The sequence below is a fragment of the Panthera onca genome, chromosome D4 (genome assembly GCF_046562875.1).
Source record: "Panthera onca isolate mPanOnc1 chromosome D4, mPanOnc1 haplotype 2, whole genome shotgun sequence".
NCBI classification, from domain to species: domain Eukaryota; kingdom Metazoa; phylum Chordata; class Mammalia; order Carnivora; family Felidae; genus Panthera; species Panthera onca.
The window spans coordinates 1,980,957-2,001,366 of record NC_138351.1 but is presented as its reverse complement, the minus strand read 5'-3'; the positions used below and the strand labels follow the sequence as shown (position 1 = coordinate 2,001,366).

Genomic DNA, 20,410 nt, shown 5'->3' with positions numbered 1-20,410 from the left:
GAAGTACAGGTGCCTATGGCACAGATATGGAGCAGAAGTCTGGAGGGCAGGCACCCACGGGGATGATGGCCCCAGGTTCCGGGGCACTGGCTAGCCCACAATGGTAGTGGCTCCAGTGCCTCAGGTGCATAAGTGTGGAGTTGTCATGGAGCTGAGGTCTAGAGCACAGGTGCACCCAGAGCAGCCAGGGTTCAGCAATCTGGGATCTGCACAGGGTTGGGGAGGCAGCAGACAGTCCTGGTCCAAGGGTGGCACAAGAGCAGATCCTTCTGGGAAGAGGGTACAGCAGAATCTCCTTCTGTAGAGGGTCTATGGCAGCAATGGCTATTGGGTTACACCCACGGCAAAGACGTCTTTTGTGAGGCAGGCCACTGGGGTCTGCCCACTAGCATACGGGTCTTCTGCTGTGAAAGCTGTGGGGACCCCAGGCTGCTGCAGGGGCTGCAGAGTTCCTCCGAGGGCCTCCCCAGAGCATGCCACTGGGGGCCGTGATGGCACTCGCCATGGCACTGACAGAGCCCCACCTTCTTTGATCCTAGCCATTTCCTGAGGCCTCATGTAATCCCATCTCCCCAGGGATCCTTTTTTTGCAGTTGTCTATATTTTTGCTCCACTGTGTTGCCACAGGTTCTTAGCTGGACACTTAAGCCCTCCCAAGACCGTTTCCACTAATGGATAGGTGTATGTTTTCATGGGGGGCATGAAGGCTATAGCTCCTACACTGCCTCCTGCTGACATGACCCCTCCCAGTCATCCTGGGGTGGGGGGGTGGCTTCTCTCTCTCTCTCTCTCTCTCTCTCTCTCTCTCTCTCTCTCTCTGTGGTTTTCATCTGAGCAGAATTCTCCACTCCTCACGTGAACTCCATTTGTCCTTTCCCTTTATCTCGACAAATGTCATCTCTTTTCCAACATCTGGCTGTGTCCATCTGCTTCACTCTGATGAACACATGTTGGCTGTGACAATGCAGCATCCACCCCCTCCCTTGTGTGGCAGGGAACAGCTGTGCCTCCTTCCAATTCCAGGGATGTGCACATAACTGTCTCAGCATGCAGCCACCTGTCCACATGATTGCTTTAGAGGCAGGTCTGACTCCTAGTTCTGCAGAGTAGAGTCAGGCCCAGAACTTCAGAACCCTTCCGAACAGAAATAATTCTCTTTTCTGCCTGCACTTGACCCTGGAAGACCAACACACTGAGGTCCTCCAGCAATCTTGCCACCATAAATGACAAATGTGAGAGGGTTTTTAATTACCGATTTAATTTTTCTATGTTCATAGCACTTTTCAGATTTTCCGTTTCTTCTTATATAAGTTTGGTAAGTTATATTTCTCTAGGACATCATCCGTGTTTTCAAATTTATAGGCATGCAGTTACACATAATATACTCTTAACTCCTTCCCAGTGTTAGTCAGACTGAAGCAATGTCTTCTTCATTCCTGGTATTGATTGTACATTCTCTTTTCTATGCTCAGTCTCAGCAGGGGCATACAAATTTTATAAGACATTTCAAAGAACCAACTTCAAGCTTTGTTGACACTCTTTTGTATGTTTGTTTTATATTAATTCATGCTCTTATCTGTTGCATTTCCTCTTTGAGTTTTTCTTTTTATAGTGGACATCACTGATTTTTAGCTTTTTCTCCTTTCTAATATATGCATTTCTTCAAAATTATAGATTTAGCCGCATGCCCAAGTTCGGATATGTAATATTTTCATTTGCATGATTTTCATGTCATTACCATTCAGGATGTTTTCTTGATTTCCATTATAATTCCTTCTTTGCTTCATGAAATATTTACAAGTGCATTTCTTTTTTTAATACTTTTTAAAAAGTTAATTTTTGAGAGAGAGAGAGAGAGAGAGAGAGAGAGAGAGAGAGAGATAAGAGGTAGAGAGAGCACACAAGCTGGGGAGGGCCAGAGAGACAGAGAGAATCCCAAATAGACTCTATACTGCCAGCATAGAGCCCGACACGGGGCTCAAACTCATGAACCATGAGATCATGACCTGAGCCAAAATCAAGAGACACTTAACTGAGTGAGCCACCCAGGTGTCCCTATGAATACATTTCTTAACTGAAAAACATATGGAGATTTTTTTAGATATCTCATTTTTTAATTCCAGCTTACCCAACTATAGCTGGAGAACACACATTGGATGATTTTGATCTTTGAAATCTGTTGAGATTTGTTTTGTGTCTTGCATACGGCTAATTTAAAAATACCCTACGTTGGTTAAGCGTCCGGCTCTTGATTTCAGCTCAGGTCGTAATCTCACAGTTTCGTGGGTTTGAGCCCTGTGCTGGGCTCTGGGCATTGACCGGGCAGAGACTTCTTGGGATTCTCTCTCTCCTCTGCTTCTCCCTGGCTCACGCTCTGTCTCTCAAAAAAAAAACCAAAAAAATTATTTTTTAAATCTTTAAAAAAAAAAAAACCCTATGTGGACTTGGAAAAAAATGTGTATTCTTCAGCCACTGGGTGATCTACATATAGACCAAGATTGCTAATTCTATTAAAATCCATTATATCCTTAATGACTTTTGTCTTCCTGTTCTAAAGGTTCCAATAATGATTGTAGATCTATTTCTTCATTTACTTCTGTTAATTTTTGCTTTATGTACGTTGAGGCTATGTTATTAAAGACACACAAATACAGAATTCTTCTGTCTTCTTGAAGAGCTGAATCTTTCACCATTATGTTTTTGCCTTAAAAAGCCTATTTTTTCTGATACAAAAAGATCTACGCTAGCTTTGTTTAGGTTAGTATTTGCATACTGTGTTTTTTTCCCCCGCATGTTTACATTGAACTTTCTGTATTCTTAGGTCTTAGTTTGTTATTTGTTTGTTTCCTTTTTTCATATTTGGCAACCTTTGACATTTAGTCCATTTCTATTTAATAACTGACCTATTTGGGTAAAAACTACCATCTTACTAATGATTTTCTATGTGTTCTGCTTGTTCAATGTTACATTTTCTCTCCTTCCTGTTCTTTTGTTTTTTAAGCATTCTTCCCCACTACACCCCGCCACCATGAGTGTGTGAGTAATCTACTATTTTATAATTCTCACAGGGGCATTCTAGAGACAACAGTACACATTCTTGATGTTGGCCCTTCCCACATAATGCAAGAACCCAGAAGCCCTGTGAGTACAGTTCCTTCCCCCTCATAAGTATCCCTGTATTTTCACGTATTTTAACACAACAAATATATTTGAACTCTCAAAAAACACAACACTTTTATACAGTCAACGTTCATTTCGATCTACCCATGTATCTACAATGCCATTACTTTTATTCCCTCCTGCATTTCTGACATTCCATCCAGGTTAACTGGGGGGTTTTTTTGCTTAATAGTATCTCCTCCAGTATTTCTTTAGGGGAGATGTGGATGTGATCAATTATTTTGGTCTTTATTTCGTCTTGACTTACGTAGAATCCTATCACCAAGCAGGGATTCGAAGCTGGCGGTTATTTCTGTTATCATTTGAGGGTAGTAGCATTTGGTGGTCTCCTGGCAAACACTGTCTAAGACAGGGGCCATCCAGCTCCTTTAGAGGCACCTGCTTTTTCCTTAAGCATTCTTTCAATTCTTCTGTTTGCCTCTGTACTTTCACTACAATATGTTTAAATATGTTGTTTCTCAGTTTGGAGGCCTTCTTGAATTTGTGGTTAATGCCTTTCAACTCTACATTATCTCCTCAAACTTGATACTGTCCTATTCTTTTCCTTTCTGGGGCACCAATTATATCATGGTTGACTATCTCACTGAAATCTCTATATTTTTTAGCTCCTTTTATTTTTTTAGTTCTTTGTTAATTCTTCCTCCAGCAGTGTACAAACATCCTGTGAGTCTTAGTTTTAACTACTGCATCTTTCAGTTTCACAATTTCCATTCAATTGTGATTTTTTATTTGGGGCATATAAGCAAAATCCACCACAATCAACATAATGAATATACTCATCATTCTTCCAGACGTTTGTTCATGAACTGTGTAATCTACACCCCCGCCATCCCTTTCCTGCCACACTCTCCTTCCCAGACAACTACTGATCTGCTTTCTGTCCCTATAGTCTCCATTTACATGTGATCATATAACATGCACTTTTGTCTGGCTTAATTTAGCCAAGGTCTTTAGACTTTGCTATAGTCTTTAGACAAAGACAATAATTACTTTGAAAATCATCCATGCTATTGTAAGTACCAATAGTTCATTCCTTTTTTATTATGGAGTAGTGTTATGTTGTATGCATAAACCACAGTATGTTTATCGGATGGACAGCAGGTGGGGCTAGTTCAAGGTCTGGACTATTATAAGTAAAGCTGTTACAAACATCTGTGAAAATCCTCATACAGACATCTGCTTTGGTTTCTGTTGCACAAGGAATGGCTAGATAACCAATGAAACCATTTAGGCCTGGACAATTCTTTTTTTGGTGGGGGGGGGGGAGATTTTTCACTATAAAATCAGTCTTTTTAATTGGTACAGGAGCATTCAGGTTAACTATTCCCTCTTGGATGAGTTTTCACAGGTTGTGCCTTTGTGGAATTAGTCCCTTTCATCTAAGTTATCAAATTCACGTGTGTAGGTTTGTTCATAGTATTCCATGACTATGATTCCATGATTGTTATTCTTTTATGCAGGTACTGTAGTGATAGCTCTCCTCTTTTATTCTTGATACTGGTATTCAGAGATTTATCAAAATTAGTGATTTTTTTCAAAGAACCAATTTTTGTTTCATTAGTTTTGTCTGTTGTTTTTCTGTTTCAAATTTCATTGATACCTGCTCTTTATTCCCTTCATTTTGCTTGCTTTGGATTTATTTTTTCCTGGTTTTTTAAATTCAAGATGAAAGCTTGGGTTATTGAATTGAGACTTCTTTTTTCATCTAACCATGTAGTGCTATAAATTTCCCTCTAAGTACTGCATTAGCTGCATTCCACAAATTTTAATATGTTGAATTTTCATTCTTGTTCATTTCAAAATGTTTCCAATTTTCCTTGAGACTTATTCTTCAACTTACAGATTTATCTATTACTGAGAGCAGAGTGTTAAAGTCTTCAACTATAATTGTGGATTTGCTCATGTCTCCTTTCAAAATAAAGCTTTACTGTTAGGTGCATTCATATTTAGAACTGTTAAATCATCTTAATTAACTGGCCCTTTTATGTAATGTTTCTTTTTTTTCTTTCTTTAACTGAAGCATAGTTGACTTACAATATCCTACTTGTTTTGGGTGCACATCATACTGATTTAATATTTTTCTACATTACAAAATGATCCCCGTAAGTCTAGTTACCATTTATCACCATACAATTGTTACAATACTGACTATATTCCCTATACTATACTTTATATCCCCATGACTTATTTAAAACTTGATGTCTGTACCTATTAATCTCCTTTACCTACTTGGCTCATCTCCTAGCCCTTCTCTCCTCTGGTAAACAAAAGCTGTTTCCTGTGTCTATGAGTCTATTTCTGTTTTGTTCATTTGTCCTTTCCTTTTTTGTTCATTTGTTTTTAGATTTCACATGTAAGTGAAATAATATGGCATCTGTCTCTGACATTTCACTTAGCATAATGTCCTCCAAGTCCATCTATGTTGTTGCAAATCATGAGCTTTCATTCTTTTTTATGGCTGAGTAATATGTGTGTGTGTGTGTGTGTGTGTGACATCTTTATCCATTCATCTTTGGATAGACACTTAAGTTGCTTCCATATCTGGGCTATTGTCAATAATGCTAATAATGCCACAGGAGTGCATGTATCTCTTAAAATTAGCGTTTTCATTTTCTTTAGATAAATACCACAAATGGAATTTCTGAGTCCTATAACAGACATATTTACTAATTTTTTGAGGAAACTCCATGCTGTTTTCCATAGTGGTTGCACCAATTATTCCCTCCAGCAGTGCACAAGGGTTCCCTTTTCTCCACATCCCCACCAACACTTGTTATTTCTTGTCTTTTTTTTCTTCTAGCCATTCTGACAGGCGTGAGGTGGTGTCTCCTTGTGGTTTTGACTTGTGTTTCTCTGATGATGAGAGATGTTGAGCATCCTCTCACGTGTCTGTTGGCCAACTGTATGTCTTCTTTGGAGAAATGTCTGTTCAAGTTCTCTGCTCATTTAATCAAGTTGTGGGTTTTTTTTTAATTAACTTGTGTAAGTTATTTATATATTTTAGATATTAACCCCTTATCAGATGTATGGTTTACAAATATCTTCTCCCAAAAGGTTGCCTTTTCATTTTGTTGATGGTTTCCTTTGCTGCACAAAAGCTCTTTAGTTTGGTGCAACCCCATTTGTTTAGTTTTTGTTGCCCTTGCCTAGAAGAATGGTCCAGTTTAATTCTTTTGCATGGAGTTGTCCAATTTTCCCAACACCATTTATTAAAGTGTCTTTTCCCCACTGTATTTTCTTTCCTCTTTTGTCACAGAATAATTGACCACATATGCATGGGTTTATTTCTGGACTCTATTCTACTCCACTGATCTGTGTGTCTGTTTTCATGCCAGTACCACACTGTTTTGATCACTACAGCTTAGTAATATGGTCTGAAATCAGGGAGCATGATACCTCCAGCTTTGTTCTTCTTTCTCTAGACTGCTTTGGTTATTTGGAGTCTTCTGTGGTTCCACACAAATCTTGCAACTCTTTGTTCCAGTTCTGTGAAAGCTGCTATTGATATTTTGATAGGACTGCAATGAATCTATATTTTGGTAGTAATATGAACATTTTAACAATATTAACTCTTCCAATCCATGAACAAGGTATATCTATTTATTTGTATTGTCAGTTTCTTTCATCAACATCATGGTTTTCAGAGTACAGCTGTTTCCCATTCTTGGTTAAATTTATTCCTAGGTGTTTTATTCTTTTTGATGCAACTACAAATTTTTCACCTTAACTTAGAAATATTTCTGAGACACATGGATGGCTCAGATGGTGAAGCGTCTGATTTTGCAGGTCATGATCTCATGGTTCGTGCATTTGAGCCCTGTGTCAGGCTCTCTGCTGTCAGCATGGAGCCCACCTCAGATCCTCTGTCCCCCTTTCTCTGCCCCTCTGCTGCTTGCACTCTCTCAAAAATAAATAAACATTTAAAAAGTGCTTTATCTCTCAAAAATGCTAACTATCATCTGAGCTTACAGCAAGTAATAATCTTTCTGTTGGTCTTGCCTTGATGTTGATAGCTGTTGCCTGATCAAGGTGGTGGCTGTGGAAAATTGGGGTGGCTGTGGCACTTTCTTCCAATGAGACAACAATGAAGTCTGCCACATTGACTCCTCCTTTTACAATCAATCTCCCTGTAGCATGAATGCTGTTTGATACCACTGAACTTCTTTCAGAACTGAAGTCAAACCTCTCAAACGCTGCCACTGCTTTATCGACTAAGTTTATACAATATTCTAAATCCTTTGTTGTCATTTCAACAATCTTCATAGCATTTTCACCAGGAGTAGATTCCGCCTCAAGGAACCACTTTCTTTGCTCACCCATAAACATCCATTTAAGTTTTATCATGAGAATGGAGCACTTCAAATATAATAATAATAATGAAAAAGCTTGAAGTATTCTGAGAATTACCAAACTGTGACACAGAGACACAAAGTGAGCAAATCCCTTTGGAAAAATTGTGACAATAGACCCTTGACACAGGACTGCCACGATGCTTCAATCTGTAAAAAAAATAGGGTATCTGTGAAGTGCAATAAAATGAGATATGCTTGTATTAGTTCTGTTTTTCGGTGGAGCCTTTATAGTTTCCTATATATGATGTCACATCATCTGCGTATAGTGGTAGTTCTACTTCTTCCTTTCTGATTTAATTTGGGTGCCTTTTCTTTCTTTTTATTGCCTAACTGCTGTGACTACGACTTCCAGTACCACGTTGAATAAAAGTGATGAGAGTGGGCATCCTTGTCTTGTTCTTAGACAAAAGTTCTTTTGATGTATTGCTGAATTTCATTTGCTAATATTTTGTTAAGGCTTTTTGCATCTAGGCCCATCAAGGATACTGATTTGTAATTTTCTTTTTGTGTAGTGTCTTTGCTTTGGTATCAGGGTGATGCTGGCCTCGCAGAATGAGTTTGGATGCATTCATTCCTCTTCGGCAATAGTATGGAAAGACAGGTACCAACTTTTCTTTAGATGTTTGATAGAATTCAACAGGCAAAGATGGCAGCAGAGTAGGAGGACCCTATGCTTACCTCATCCCACAAATATAACTCGTTATGAAATCATCCTAAAAAGCCCCAAAATCTCTCTGAAGACTGGCAAACGAACTCCACAACTAAAGGTAGAGAGGAGACCACACAAAGAAGGAAGTCAGAGCCGTGGCCTGGGAGAGAAATGGAGAGTGACTGCTGCAGTGGGGAAGGCGCCATGGTCACAGAGACGGATGAGAGACAGACTTACATGCGGGGGGAGCACACAAGGAAAACTAATCCCCATGGTAATTGGCCTGGAAAGCGAGAGGGACCAAATTTTGTGAGTTCTTGCAACCAGAGGGGCTCAAAACCTGTTGTTTTAAAGGTTAGTGGACTTGGCTGAGATAGAGCCTGGAAGGTACTATGCTGCTCTTGGAAAGAAGGCAGGCAAACAACCTGCAGGCATACGGTATGGAAATGGGGATCCAGAGAGCACCTGGGGCACACAGTAGGGAGGTTGTGTGCTCACCTCAGAGTGCATCCCAGAGAGGCATCATTCACAGAGAGACCACTCTGGGAACAAAGGAGCTCTCCGGTGTCATTTCCCTCCCCTGCCCCTCAGCATAAGCATAGGGCCACCTGCGGAAACCAGCGCTCTACTTAACTTGCTTATGCCAAGCCCCACTCCGACCATGCTCCAAAAAAAACCGCACTTCCCAGTCACACTTGCCTCAATCCCAGTATAGTGGACCCCCTCCTCCCCCTGAGAAGACCGGCGTAATCTGCTACTCACACTGCATCTCCCAACTTGGGAGTTTTGCTCGGCTTCCGTTCTGGCAGCAGTGGCAATAAGGCTCACTGCACAAGCAGACCAGAGCACATCTAGTTAAAACACGCCACATTCAGGCCACTGCCCACAAGAGACAAGAAAGCCCCTGAAGTCAACTGGTCAGAAAAATAAAGCAGCCAGGACACAAAAGCATAGCCCACACAACACACACTGGAGACACTCCCTGAAGTGTGAGACCCTGAGGAACGGGGGACACTACACTGCAGGGCACTGTATGATTTCCTCTTAATAAGGCCATTAGCCTCAAGAACAGAAGACATAGCTGACTTGCCTAACACACAGAAACAGGCACAGGGATGTAGACAAAATGAGAAGACAGAGAAATTTATCCCAAATGAAAGAACATGACAAGGCCACAGCTGGAGACCTAAAAGAAACAGATATAAATAACATGCCTGAAGGAGTATTTAAAGCAACAATCATAAGGATGCTCACTGGACTTGAGAAAAGGGTGGAAGACGTGACTGAGACCCTTAACACCAAGATAAGGAATAACAAAGGAGAGACAAAAGGCTGAATAAACAAAATGAGAAATATGCTTGATGGAATGAATAGCAAACGGGAAGAAGAAGAAATTAATGACCTACAAGACAAAGGAATGAAAATTAATCAAGCTGAACAAAAAGAGAGAGAAAAGAATTATGCAATACAAGAACAGACTTAGGTAACTCAGTGACTCAAACATAATAACATCTGTATTATAGGAATCTCAAAAGAAGAAAGAGAAAAGGGAGCACGAAATTTATTTGAAACAATAATAGCTGAAAACTTCCCTAATCTGGGGAAGGAAACAGACATCCAGATCCAGAATGCACAGAAAACTCCCATTAAAATAAACAAAACCAGATCCATACCCAGATATGTTGTTAATTAAAATGGCAAAATATAGTGATAAAGAAAAGACACTTAAAGCAGCAAGACAAAATAAAATAGTTACATACATGGGAAACCACATAAGGCTATGAGCAGATTTCTCAACAGAAACTTTGCAGGCCAGAAGAGAGTAGCATGACATAGTCAAAGTGCTGAATGGTAAAAATCTACAGTCAAAAATACTCTATCCAGCAAGGCTACCACTCAGAATAGAGGGAGAGATAACAAGTTTCCCAGACCAAAAAAACAAAAACTAAACAAACAAACTTAAGGGACTTCATGACCACTAAATCAGCCCTGCAAGAAATATTAAGGGGGAACATTTTGAAAGGAGAGACCAAAAGTGACAGTATAACTGCAGGAAACACAGAAGAAGTAAATATGAGTATTTCTGTAAATATTCAGTCAAGGAACTCACAAAATAAAAGGAGGTAGAACATGATACCATATATCTAAAACGTAAGAAGGACAAGAGTAAAGAACAGGTTCACACTTGAATGATCATTGACTTAATACAGATTGCTATATGCAGCAAATGTTCTATAAAAACTTAATGGTAATCATGTATCAAAAACCATTAATAAATATGCAAAGAATAAAAATAATTAAATCCAAATATATCACTAAAGAAAATCAGAAAACCACAAGAGAGAAAAAGGAAACGAAGAATCAGAGAAAATCTTCACAAATGACAAAACAATGTCAATAGATACATATCTATCAATAATTACTTTGAATGTAAATGGACTAAATGCTCCAACCAAAACACAAACAGTGACAGAATAGATTAAAAAACAAGACCCATCTATGCTGCCTACAAAAGACTCATTTCAGACCTAAAGACACCTGCATATTGAATGTGAGGGGATGGAGAAACATTTATCATGCAAATGGATGTCAAAAGAAAGCTGGAGTAGCATTACTTATATTGAACAAAACAGACTTTAAAACACTGTAACAAGAGGCAAAGAAGGCCATTATATAATAATAAAGAGGACAATCCAACAAGAAGATATAATAATTATAAATATTTATGCACCCGACATGAGACCAGCCATATGCAAAAAACAATAACAAACATAAAGAAACTAATCGATAATAATACAATAATAGTAGGGGACTGTATACCCTACTTACATCAATGCACAGATCATCTAAACAGAAAAGCAACAAGGAAACAATGGCTTTGAGTGACATATTGAACCAGATGGATTTAACAGATATATTCAGAACACTCCATCCCCAAACAGCAGAAGACACATTCTTTCCAAGTGCACATGGAACATTCTCCAGAATATATTCAATTACATTGGGCCACAAAACAAGCCTCAACAAATTCAAAAAGATCGAAGTCATATGACCACAACACTATGAAACTAGAAGTCAACCACAAAAAAAAATCTGGAAAGATTAAAAGGTTAAATAACACATTACTAAATAATAAATAAGTCAACCAGGAAATAAAAGAGGAAATCAGAAAGCACATGGAAACAAATGGAAATGAAAATGCAACGCTCTAAAACCTCTGAGATACAGCAAAGGTAGTTCTAAGAGGAAAATATATAGCAATAAATAGGCTTCTTGAGGCCTATCTCAAGAAGCAAGAAAAATCTCAAATAAACAACCTAACCTTACACCTAAAGTTAGTAGAAAAAGAACAAACAAAATCCCAAAACAGTAGAAAGAAGGAAATCATAAAGATTACAGCAGAAACAAATGATTTAGAAACCAAAAAACAATGGAACAGATCAATGAAACTAAGACCTGGCTCTTTGAAAAAAAAAAAAAAAAAATCAATAAAATTGATAAACCTCTAGCCACACTTATCAAGGGAAAAAAAGACTAAAATAAAATTAAAATGAGAGAAAAAATAAATATCAATACCACAAAAATACAATTATAAAAGAGTATCATGAAAAACTATATGCCAAAAATTGGACAACCTAGAAGAAATAAATTCCTAGAAACATAACCTTCCAAAACTGAAGGAGGAAATAGAATATTTGAACAAACTGATCACCAAAAATGAAATTGCATCAGTAATCAAAAAACTCCCAACAACAGTCCAAGACCAGATGGCTTCACACAGGTGAATTTTACCAAACATTTAAAGGAAAGTTAAGAATTCTTCTCAAACTATTCCAAAACATAGAATGGAAGGAAAACTTCCAAATTCATTCTATGAGGCCACATTACCCTAATACCAAAGCCAGATAAAGACACCACTAAAAAAGAGAACTACAAGCCAACACCCATGGTGAACATAAATCCAAAATTCCCCCCCCACCCAAAATACTAGCAAACCGAATCCAACAATACATTAAAAAAAATCATTCACCACGATCAAGTGGGACTTATTGTTGGGCTGAAAGGGTGGTTCAACATTCACAAACCAATCAATGTGATACATCACATCAGTAAGAGAAGGATAAGAACCATATGATCATTTCAATAGGTGCAGAAAAAGCATTTGACAAAGCACAACATGCATTCATGATAAAAACCCTCAACAAAGTAGGTTTAGTGGGAACATACCTCAATGTAATAAAGGCCATATATGAAAAATATACAACTAACATCATCCTCAAGGGGGAAAAACTGACAGCCTTTCCCCTAAGGTCAGGAATAAAAGACAGGAATGTCCACTCTCACCACTTTTAGTCAACATAGTACTGGAAGTCCTAGCCTCAGCAATCAGACAACAAAAAGAAATACAAAGCATCCAAATCAGCAAGGAAGAAGTCAGACTTTCACTATTTGCAAATGACAGGATATTCTATACAGTATACCTGAAAGACTCCACCAAAAAATTGCTAGATACTGATACACGATACTGATACACTGATACTGATTGCTAGAGCTGACACACAAATTCAGAAAAGTCAGGATATAAAATCAATGTACAGAAATCTGTTGCATTTCTACACACCAATAATGAAGTAGAAGGAGAAATCAAAGAATCAATCCCATTTACGATTGCACAAAAATGATGATACCTAGGAACAAATCTAACCAAGGAGTAAAAGACCTGTACTCTGAAAGCTATAAAACACTGATGAAAGAAACTGAAGATGACACAAAGAAATGGAAAAGCATTCCAATGCTCATGGACTGGAAAAACAAATATTGTTAAAATGTCTATACTACCAAAAGCAATCTACACATTTAATGCAATCCTTACGAGAATACCAACAGCATTTTTCACAAAACTAGAACAAACAATCCTAAAATTTATATGGAACTGCAGAAGACCTTGAATAGCCAAAGCAATCTTGAAAAAGAAAAGCTAAGCTCCTGGAGGCATCACAATTCTGGACTTCAAGTTACATTACAAAGCTATAGTAATCAAGATAGTATGGTACAAAAACAGACACATCAATCAATAGAACAGAATAGAAAACCCAGAAATAAACCCACAATTATATGGTCAATTTTTGACAAAGCAGGAAAGAATATCCTATGGGAAAAACAGTCTCTGGTTTTCCCAAAACAAATGGTGTTGGGAAAACTGGACAGCAACATGCAAAAGAATGAAACTGGGCCACTTTCTTACACCTTACACAAAAATAAACTAAAATGCATTAAAGACCTAAATGTGAGACCTGAAACCATAAAAATCCTAGAAGTAAGCACAGGCATTAATTTCTCTGACATTGGCCATAGCGAAGTTTTTCTAGATTCTTTCCCAAGGTAAGGGAAATAAAAGCAAACATAAACTATTGAGATTACATCAAAATAAAAAACTTCTGCACAGCAAAGTAATCAACAAAACTAAAAGGCAACCTGTAGAACGGGAGAAGATATTTGCAAATGATATATCTGATGAGGAGTTGGTATCCGAAATATACAAAGAACTTATAAAACTCAACACCCCAAAAAACAAATAATCCAATTAAGAAATGGGCAGAAGACATAAATAGACATTTCTCCAAAGAAGACATAACAGATGGCCAACAGACACAGGAAAAGATGCTCATCATCACTGATTATCAGGGAAACTGCAAATCAAAACTACGATATCACCTGACACCTCTCAGAATGGCTCAGATCAACAACACAAGAAACAATAAGTGCTGGTGGTAATGTGTAGAAAGGGAAACTCCCGTGCATTACTGGTGGGAATGCAAACTGGTGCAGCCACTCTGGAAAACAGTTCAGAAGTTCCCCAAAAAGTTAAAAATAGAACTACCCTATGATCCAGTAATTCCACAACTGGGTATTTACCCAAAGAATACAAAAACACTAACTCAAAGGGATACATAGACTCTGATGTTTATAGTAGCATTATTTACAACAGCCAAGATATGGAAAGAGCCCAAATGTCCATCAACTGATGAGTGGATAAAGAAGATGTGGTGTGTACACACACACACACACACACACACACACACAATGGAATATTATTTCGGCCATAAAAAAGAATGAAATCTTGCCATTTGCAATTAACATGGATGGAGCTAGAGTAGAACACTAAGCAAAGTAATTCAGTCAGAGAAAGACAAGCACCATGTGATTTCACTCATATATAGAGTTTAAGGAAAAAACAAATGAGCAAAGGGAAAAAGAAAGAAAGGCAAACCAAGAAACAGACTCTTAACTATAGAGAACAAATTGATGGTGACCAGAAGGGAGGTGGGTGGGAGATGGGTGAAACTGGTGATGGGCATTAAGGAGTGCACTTGTCATGATGAGCACCAGGTGATTAAAATAAAATTAAATATCAAAATTAAAAATTGAGTACTGCTCAAAAAAAAGTTTTTCTTTTAATTCCACTATTGTTAACAGACAGTGTTATATTATTTTCAGGTGTTTCTTACGGTGGAAGTATAAATAATTGATTAAAGACCTTTGTTTTATAATATAAGCATTTCTTGCTACAAATTGCTCTCTATACAAAACTTCAACTGCATGTGTTTTGTTATTTCATTTTTATTTTCTTAATAAAAAAATTCCCCTTCTGTTAAAAATAAATAAAATAAATGCTTGGTAGAATTCACCTGAAGCCATCTGGTCCTGGACTTTTGTTTTTTTGGGAAGTTTTTAAATTACTGATTCAATTTCATTACTTATAATCTATCTACTCGGATTTTCTATTTCTTCGTGATTCAGTCTTGGAAGATTATGTGTTTCTAGGAACTTACCTTTTTTTTTTTTTCTTCTAGGTTGTAATGTTGTTTTTGTTGTTATTTTTTATTCCTGGTCATTTTCTTTGCTCTAGAAGTCCATTTTGCATATTAAATAGCCATTCCAGTGACCTTTTGATTAGTGTTTGCATGTTATATCTTCGTCATGCTTTTTCTTTTAATGTACCTATAGCATTATATTTGAAGTTGCTTATAGATAACAATTAAGTCAAATTTTCTTTTAACCCAGTCTCGCAAATCTCTGTCTTTTCAAGGATGTGCTAAGACCACTTACATTTAATTCAATTATTGTTTAGATGTAGACCTATGATTTGTTTGTCCCTTATTCCCCTCTTTTAAAAATCTTGTTTATTCTTTCTTTTCTTTTTCTTTCTGTTTTTTTTTTTTTTTTTTTTTTTTGGTGTTCTCTCTGAAAACAGAATTCTGGGCTGACAGGTTTTTTCCTTCAATGCTTTAGAAATGCCATGCCACTTCCTTCTGGACTCCACAGTTTCTGGTGAGAAATCTGCAGTCATTTAAACACTGCTCCCCTCCAGGTCATACATCATTTTTCTCTGGCTGCTTTCACAGTTTTTTATTTCTCTATTTCTCAGCAGTTTATGTGTCCAGGTACGGATTTCTTTGGGTTTATCCTTTTTGGGATTCATTCAGCTTCTTCAATCTATAGGTTTGTCTGAATGTCACCAAACTTGGGAAGTTTTCTGCATTATTTCCTCAAATATTTTCTCAGCACTGCACTCCTTCTCTTCTGCTTCTGGGACTAATGACACAAACAGTAGACCTCCGTGCCGTTCCACAGTCCGTGAAGCTCTGTTCATCTTTTTCTAAGTTCTGATTAGATAGTTCCAGGTATTTCAAGTTTCTGTCTCCTCTTTGTACTCCCTTTCTTCATGAACACTTTCCACTTCAACATTTGTTTCAAGAACGTTTATAATTGCTTGTTGGATCATGTTTACAATTGTTTCTTGAAAGTCTTTGTGAGATCATCCCAACATCTATTTTGTCTTGTCATTGTTGGTGGTCTTTTTCCAACCCAAGCTGGCATTTTTATTGTTTTTCGTTTGAGGATATTTGGATTACACTGGTTGGACTGCATTAGTCTGGATTTTGAATACCATGAGACCCTACATCTCTTTAACTCCTATGGTGAAATGCCGATGTTTCCTTTAGCAGACAACTAACCTGGTCAGATTCAAGCTGCGAGTTACAATCCACCTTCTAAGAGCTGTGGCTACAATGTCAGTCTATCCATCGGCTCAGTTCTCAGCTTATCACGTGCTAATTAGGATCAGATCCATACACACACAGGACGAGGGTAAGCCCAGGAGTTCATGAACAACTTCATGGGATTCCTCCCCAAGCTCCTCCTTTTGCATGATATCTCAGATCCATGACACCCCTTTCCAGTCCCCTGAAACCATCCACTTGAACAACTGAGAGGAGCAGAGCCCAGTGGCAGGAGAGAAGAAAGTGAAAAGAGCAACGGTTTTGATTTTGTATCCTTTTTCCTCTGACTTCTGGCTCCACCCAGCAGAAAGCCTCTCCACTTCCACTGCGTTGGTTCCTGTTGCTGCTGCTGCCCCTCAGAAATGTTGGGGGTGGGCGGTGGACAGGGAGGACCCCACACCATGCTCTGTGCTTTAGGAATTTGTTCACTCTCTTGCTCTGCAAGGAAAGTAGCGGGCATCTCCCGGAGCCTCCCTGTCTGCACCCAGCACTCACTCCCAGGCTGCACACTGCCCTGACCTCAGGCCAGGAGGCACCAGAGGGAAATGCTATAAGCTCACCACCAGCCCAGGAATCCCTGGAATTCTGGCTCACTTCCCCCATCCCCCTGTTGCTACTTACTTCCCAAGTCTCAAAGAGCTGTGCCGGCACGCGGCTAGGCTCAGTGAAGGGCTGCTATTGTGTGCAAACTCCGTATCACCCAGACTCTCTATTTCTTATCGTGAGTCAAGCAGTGCATTCAAAAGGCGCACAACCGCGAGGTCCAGAACGGAGCTACCCTCCTCCAGAGAGGACCCGCGTGCTTCTGCTTGAGCACACGGCACATGCTCCAACATCACCCCAATGCAGGCGCCATGCTGAGGCGGCTCCTTGCTCTGCCTGGCCTGTCACTTCTCCAGCAGGACTCCGCGCCTTCTCTCCAGCCTGCTGAAGCTTCAGCCCTCAGCCTCTCAGTCACCTTTCAGGAATGGGAATTGCCTCCAGGGGAGCAGGGCCGGCACCGGGCTACCCCACGTCCTAGGTCTCCACCCTCCCCTGGACCCTGGCCTGATCTGCACTGCCTCTGATGCCCAAGGACCTTCAAGCTGACCCTCATCCAACTTCTCTCATCCTCAGTGGACGGTGCATCCCGATGAACAAATCTGCTGTCCCTGACAGTAGCTACTTTTTTTTTTCAAATAAGTAAGGAAACTGGCTCCCAAAGGTTCTCTGAGATCAATGAACAGATGAGGGAATTAGGGTTTAAGTTGGGCACGTCCTATGAATCAATGCATCACAATGAAAACTGACTTTATAAGGGTTTTTCTCCCTCTAGTTAACTGGGTGTGTGTGTATTAAATCAAGCATGTTCTTATTTTAAAACTGAGCCACTGCAGACAATGCTGCTGTTCCCCTGACCCCTCATCCAGGGTGGGCCAGGTCCTTTTCCTGAGGTCACCAGGTCTGTTTATGGCTGTGCTGGGATTCTGTTATCAGGCTGACCTTTTCCCCATGGGAACAAACCTTCAGAAGTATAACAGAAGTCACTGGGAACTCATGATATAAAATGAAAAATGATTTACAAATATTTTTCACCCATGAGCCATAAAGTTAGGTCAAATTACATAACTGGCAACTTTCTCCTGCCAGCTTACAGGGAATTAAACCTTAATCTGTTCAAGTGATTATTTTCAGCCTCCCAAGGGACCACGGAATAAGGATTTAACGATCGCCCCAAGGGCAAGCTTGCTGGCATCTGTCCCCACACGGCCAAATCGGTATTAGTTCTCCTTGGGGACAATTTAAAATCAGAGTCTTAGTACTGAAAGGGACTTTCCCACTCCACCCCCAGAGTAAGCGGAGTAAGGAGGAGAGTGTCCTACAGGTGGGCCACACAGAGGGAAGAAATAGGAGGTGGGAGCCATCGCCCACAGCGGCAAGAGAGAGCGAGGTCAGAGTCCCTGGGCACACAGCTGAGCGGCCGGGTGCGTCACCTGCACGAGGACAGTAAGGGCAGCCCGAGCCTGAGCGCCACCTTGACTAGGTGGAAAACCAGGTGGACTTGATGAGGTCCACGAGCCATGCTGGGCTTTGGGGTGACGGTGCGGGCTGAGCCGGCACGCCGAGTGACCAAGCTACCGGGGAGAAGAGCGTGGAACTTCCAGCTGCTCTTACCTTGGCTGGCTTCTGGCTGCACGGAGCTCAGAGGAAGTGGCGGTGAAGGCTCAGGGGCCTCCGCCGCTGGGTGCTCAGCCACCGGGCAGATGATAAACCACCTCTTGCCCGTGTGCAGAACTACAGAGCAGAGCAAAACAGCAGGAGAGACAGAGTGAATTTCTCCCATGGCTGACAGGACCCCTCGCCATTGGCACCAGACCTGCTCTTCTCACACCAGTGGGGGGGCATGTGCAGCCCGCCTGGGGGGACTCCTCCCTGGAAGCCTGGGGCTCACACAACACCCTCAACACGAGCTTGTTCCCAGAACGTTGGCAATGCCATCAACAAAGTGGGGACAGAGGCAGCGGCCAGTCCATGCTGTGCTCAGTCCCCACCGGGGCCACACCCAGCTCCGCACCCAGCTCACCACACCCGCCAGCAAACCCCCCAGTTTCATGGCCGAACCCCCTTATGATATGCTCAACAGGGTCTTATCAAACGGCCAAGAGACAGAGAAGGGACAAGGACAGAAATGCCTCTTCCAGCGGTAGGTCAGGATGGCAGGTGCGGGCCCGGAAGGCAGACGTACCGTTCTGCTGATACACGGGGGCGTTTGCTTGGGACTGGCGACTCTCCTGGGAGGTAAAGGAGCAGAGATCAACAGACCGTGTGGAGCAAGAACCTCCCGCAGAGCCCAGCGTGGCCACCCAAGGGGCCTCCGGAGCCCGGTCCACCCTCCCTGAGCCGCAAGCGCCCGCCCTCCGGGCCACCTCACCCAAAGCCGCGTGACCCGCAGACCCTCCAGCAGCCCGGCCCTCCCAGCACTCACCTCCCCAGTGCCCAGGCCGCAGGTGCTGAGGTGCGGCGGGCTGACCCCGGGGTCGGAGCCCCGGTCGACGTCCGTGTCCTCACTGAGCATATCCTCCGCCTTGTCCATGACGTCCTTCATCTGCTCGATGAACGTCTCTCGCTCGGCCTGCAGGATGAAGTCGTGCTCCACCTGCAACGTCACAGGCGGCCCTGCTCAGGCGGACACGCCGTGGGCCTCGCCGCACGAGCTATTCCCTGACGGGTGCGTTTCCCTTCCGCCCCGCACTCAGCCCAGGGGCGGCTCGGTGACAGCAGCAGCGCCCCCCGGGGACAGCGGAAGCAGGAGATGGCCCTCCTGTGTCGGGGAAGACACCTGGCCTCACCATATAGGTGGCGATCTCGTCAGGCGCGTCCCCGTCTAGGTCAAACTTGAACGTCACCATCTTGTGATTGTGCGTCTCCAGCTGGCACTCCACCATCTTGTCACCCGTGTTGCACACCTGCAGGACACGGGGGTGGTGAGACCGCGAGCAGGCCGCGTCCGGCAGCCCTGTGCCCACGGGCCTGCCCTGCCGGGCCACTCACGTTCAGGATGGTGAGCCGGGGGCGGCTGGCTCTCTCCTGGCGGGAGCGCGCACGCGTGGACCGGCGGTGATGTTTCCGGGCGGCCCTGCCCTCCAGCCTCCCACCACCAAATGCACCCTCACAGCTGTCGCTCATCTCTCTTCCAGAGGGAACGTCGGAGCCTCCGTAGCTGTGTGAAAACCCAACGTTACAGCCACCCGCAGACAGTCCTCACGCGAGATCAGGAAATAGCCAGAAAAGCTAGAGGATGTGAGGCCAGCCCCGATCCCACCTTCAGGGCCCCCAGCCCCCTCTCCCACCATAAGGCCTGTCCTCAGTGGCACTGGGGTCGTAGGGCTGTCTGACACGGGACCTTTGTCCTGAGTCTTGATCTGTGACTCGGGCCCAGCTGGCTCACGGAACACATGAGGATTAAGAAAATCCTCCCCTGTGCCTCAGTTTCCCCATCTGTGCAACAGGAACTCAACAACCACCTGGGGCCATAGCAGGGTTTGAGGAGGGATTGCACAGCACTGACTGGGGCTGGCACACCAGGACACATGAGTGCTTCCTGCATCCGGTTCCGTCCCCCAGTGTGACAAGCTCTATGGGTAGGCAAAGACAGGTGGCCAACAGCCACGGAGTCGGGAGGCTGG

At 41.9% G+C, this 20,410-nt stretch overlaps 1 protein-coding gene across 9 annotated transcripts in view; it reads right to left on the bottom strand.

Moving 5' to 3' along the window:
• The window catches only part of WNK2 (WNK lysine deficient protein kinase 2), a 130,729-nt gene that overhangs the window by 47,992 nt on the left and 62,327 nt on the right, over positions 1-20,410 (bottom strand). For all 9 annotated transcript variants that reach the window (XM_078436108.2, XM_078436110.2, XM_078436111.2 and 6 more), the window contains 5 exons: positions 19,776-19,944; positions 19,574-19,690; positions 19,210-19,380; positions 18,970-19,015; positions 18,399-18,518 (listed from right to left, as the gene is read on the bottom strand). In XM_078436108.2, coding sequence (XP_078292234.2) covers positions 18,399-18,518; positions 18,970-19,015; positions 19,210-19,380; positions 19,574-19,690; positions 19,776-19,944 — 623 coding nt within the window. The remainder of the gene's footprint in view (positions 1-18,398; positions 18,519-18,969; positions 19,016-19,209; positions 19,381-19,573; positions 19,691-19,775; positions 19,945-20,410) is intronic.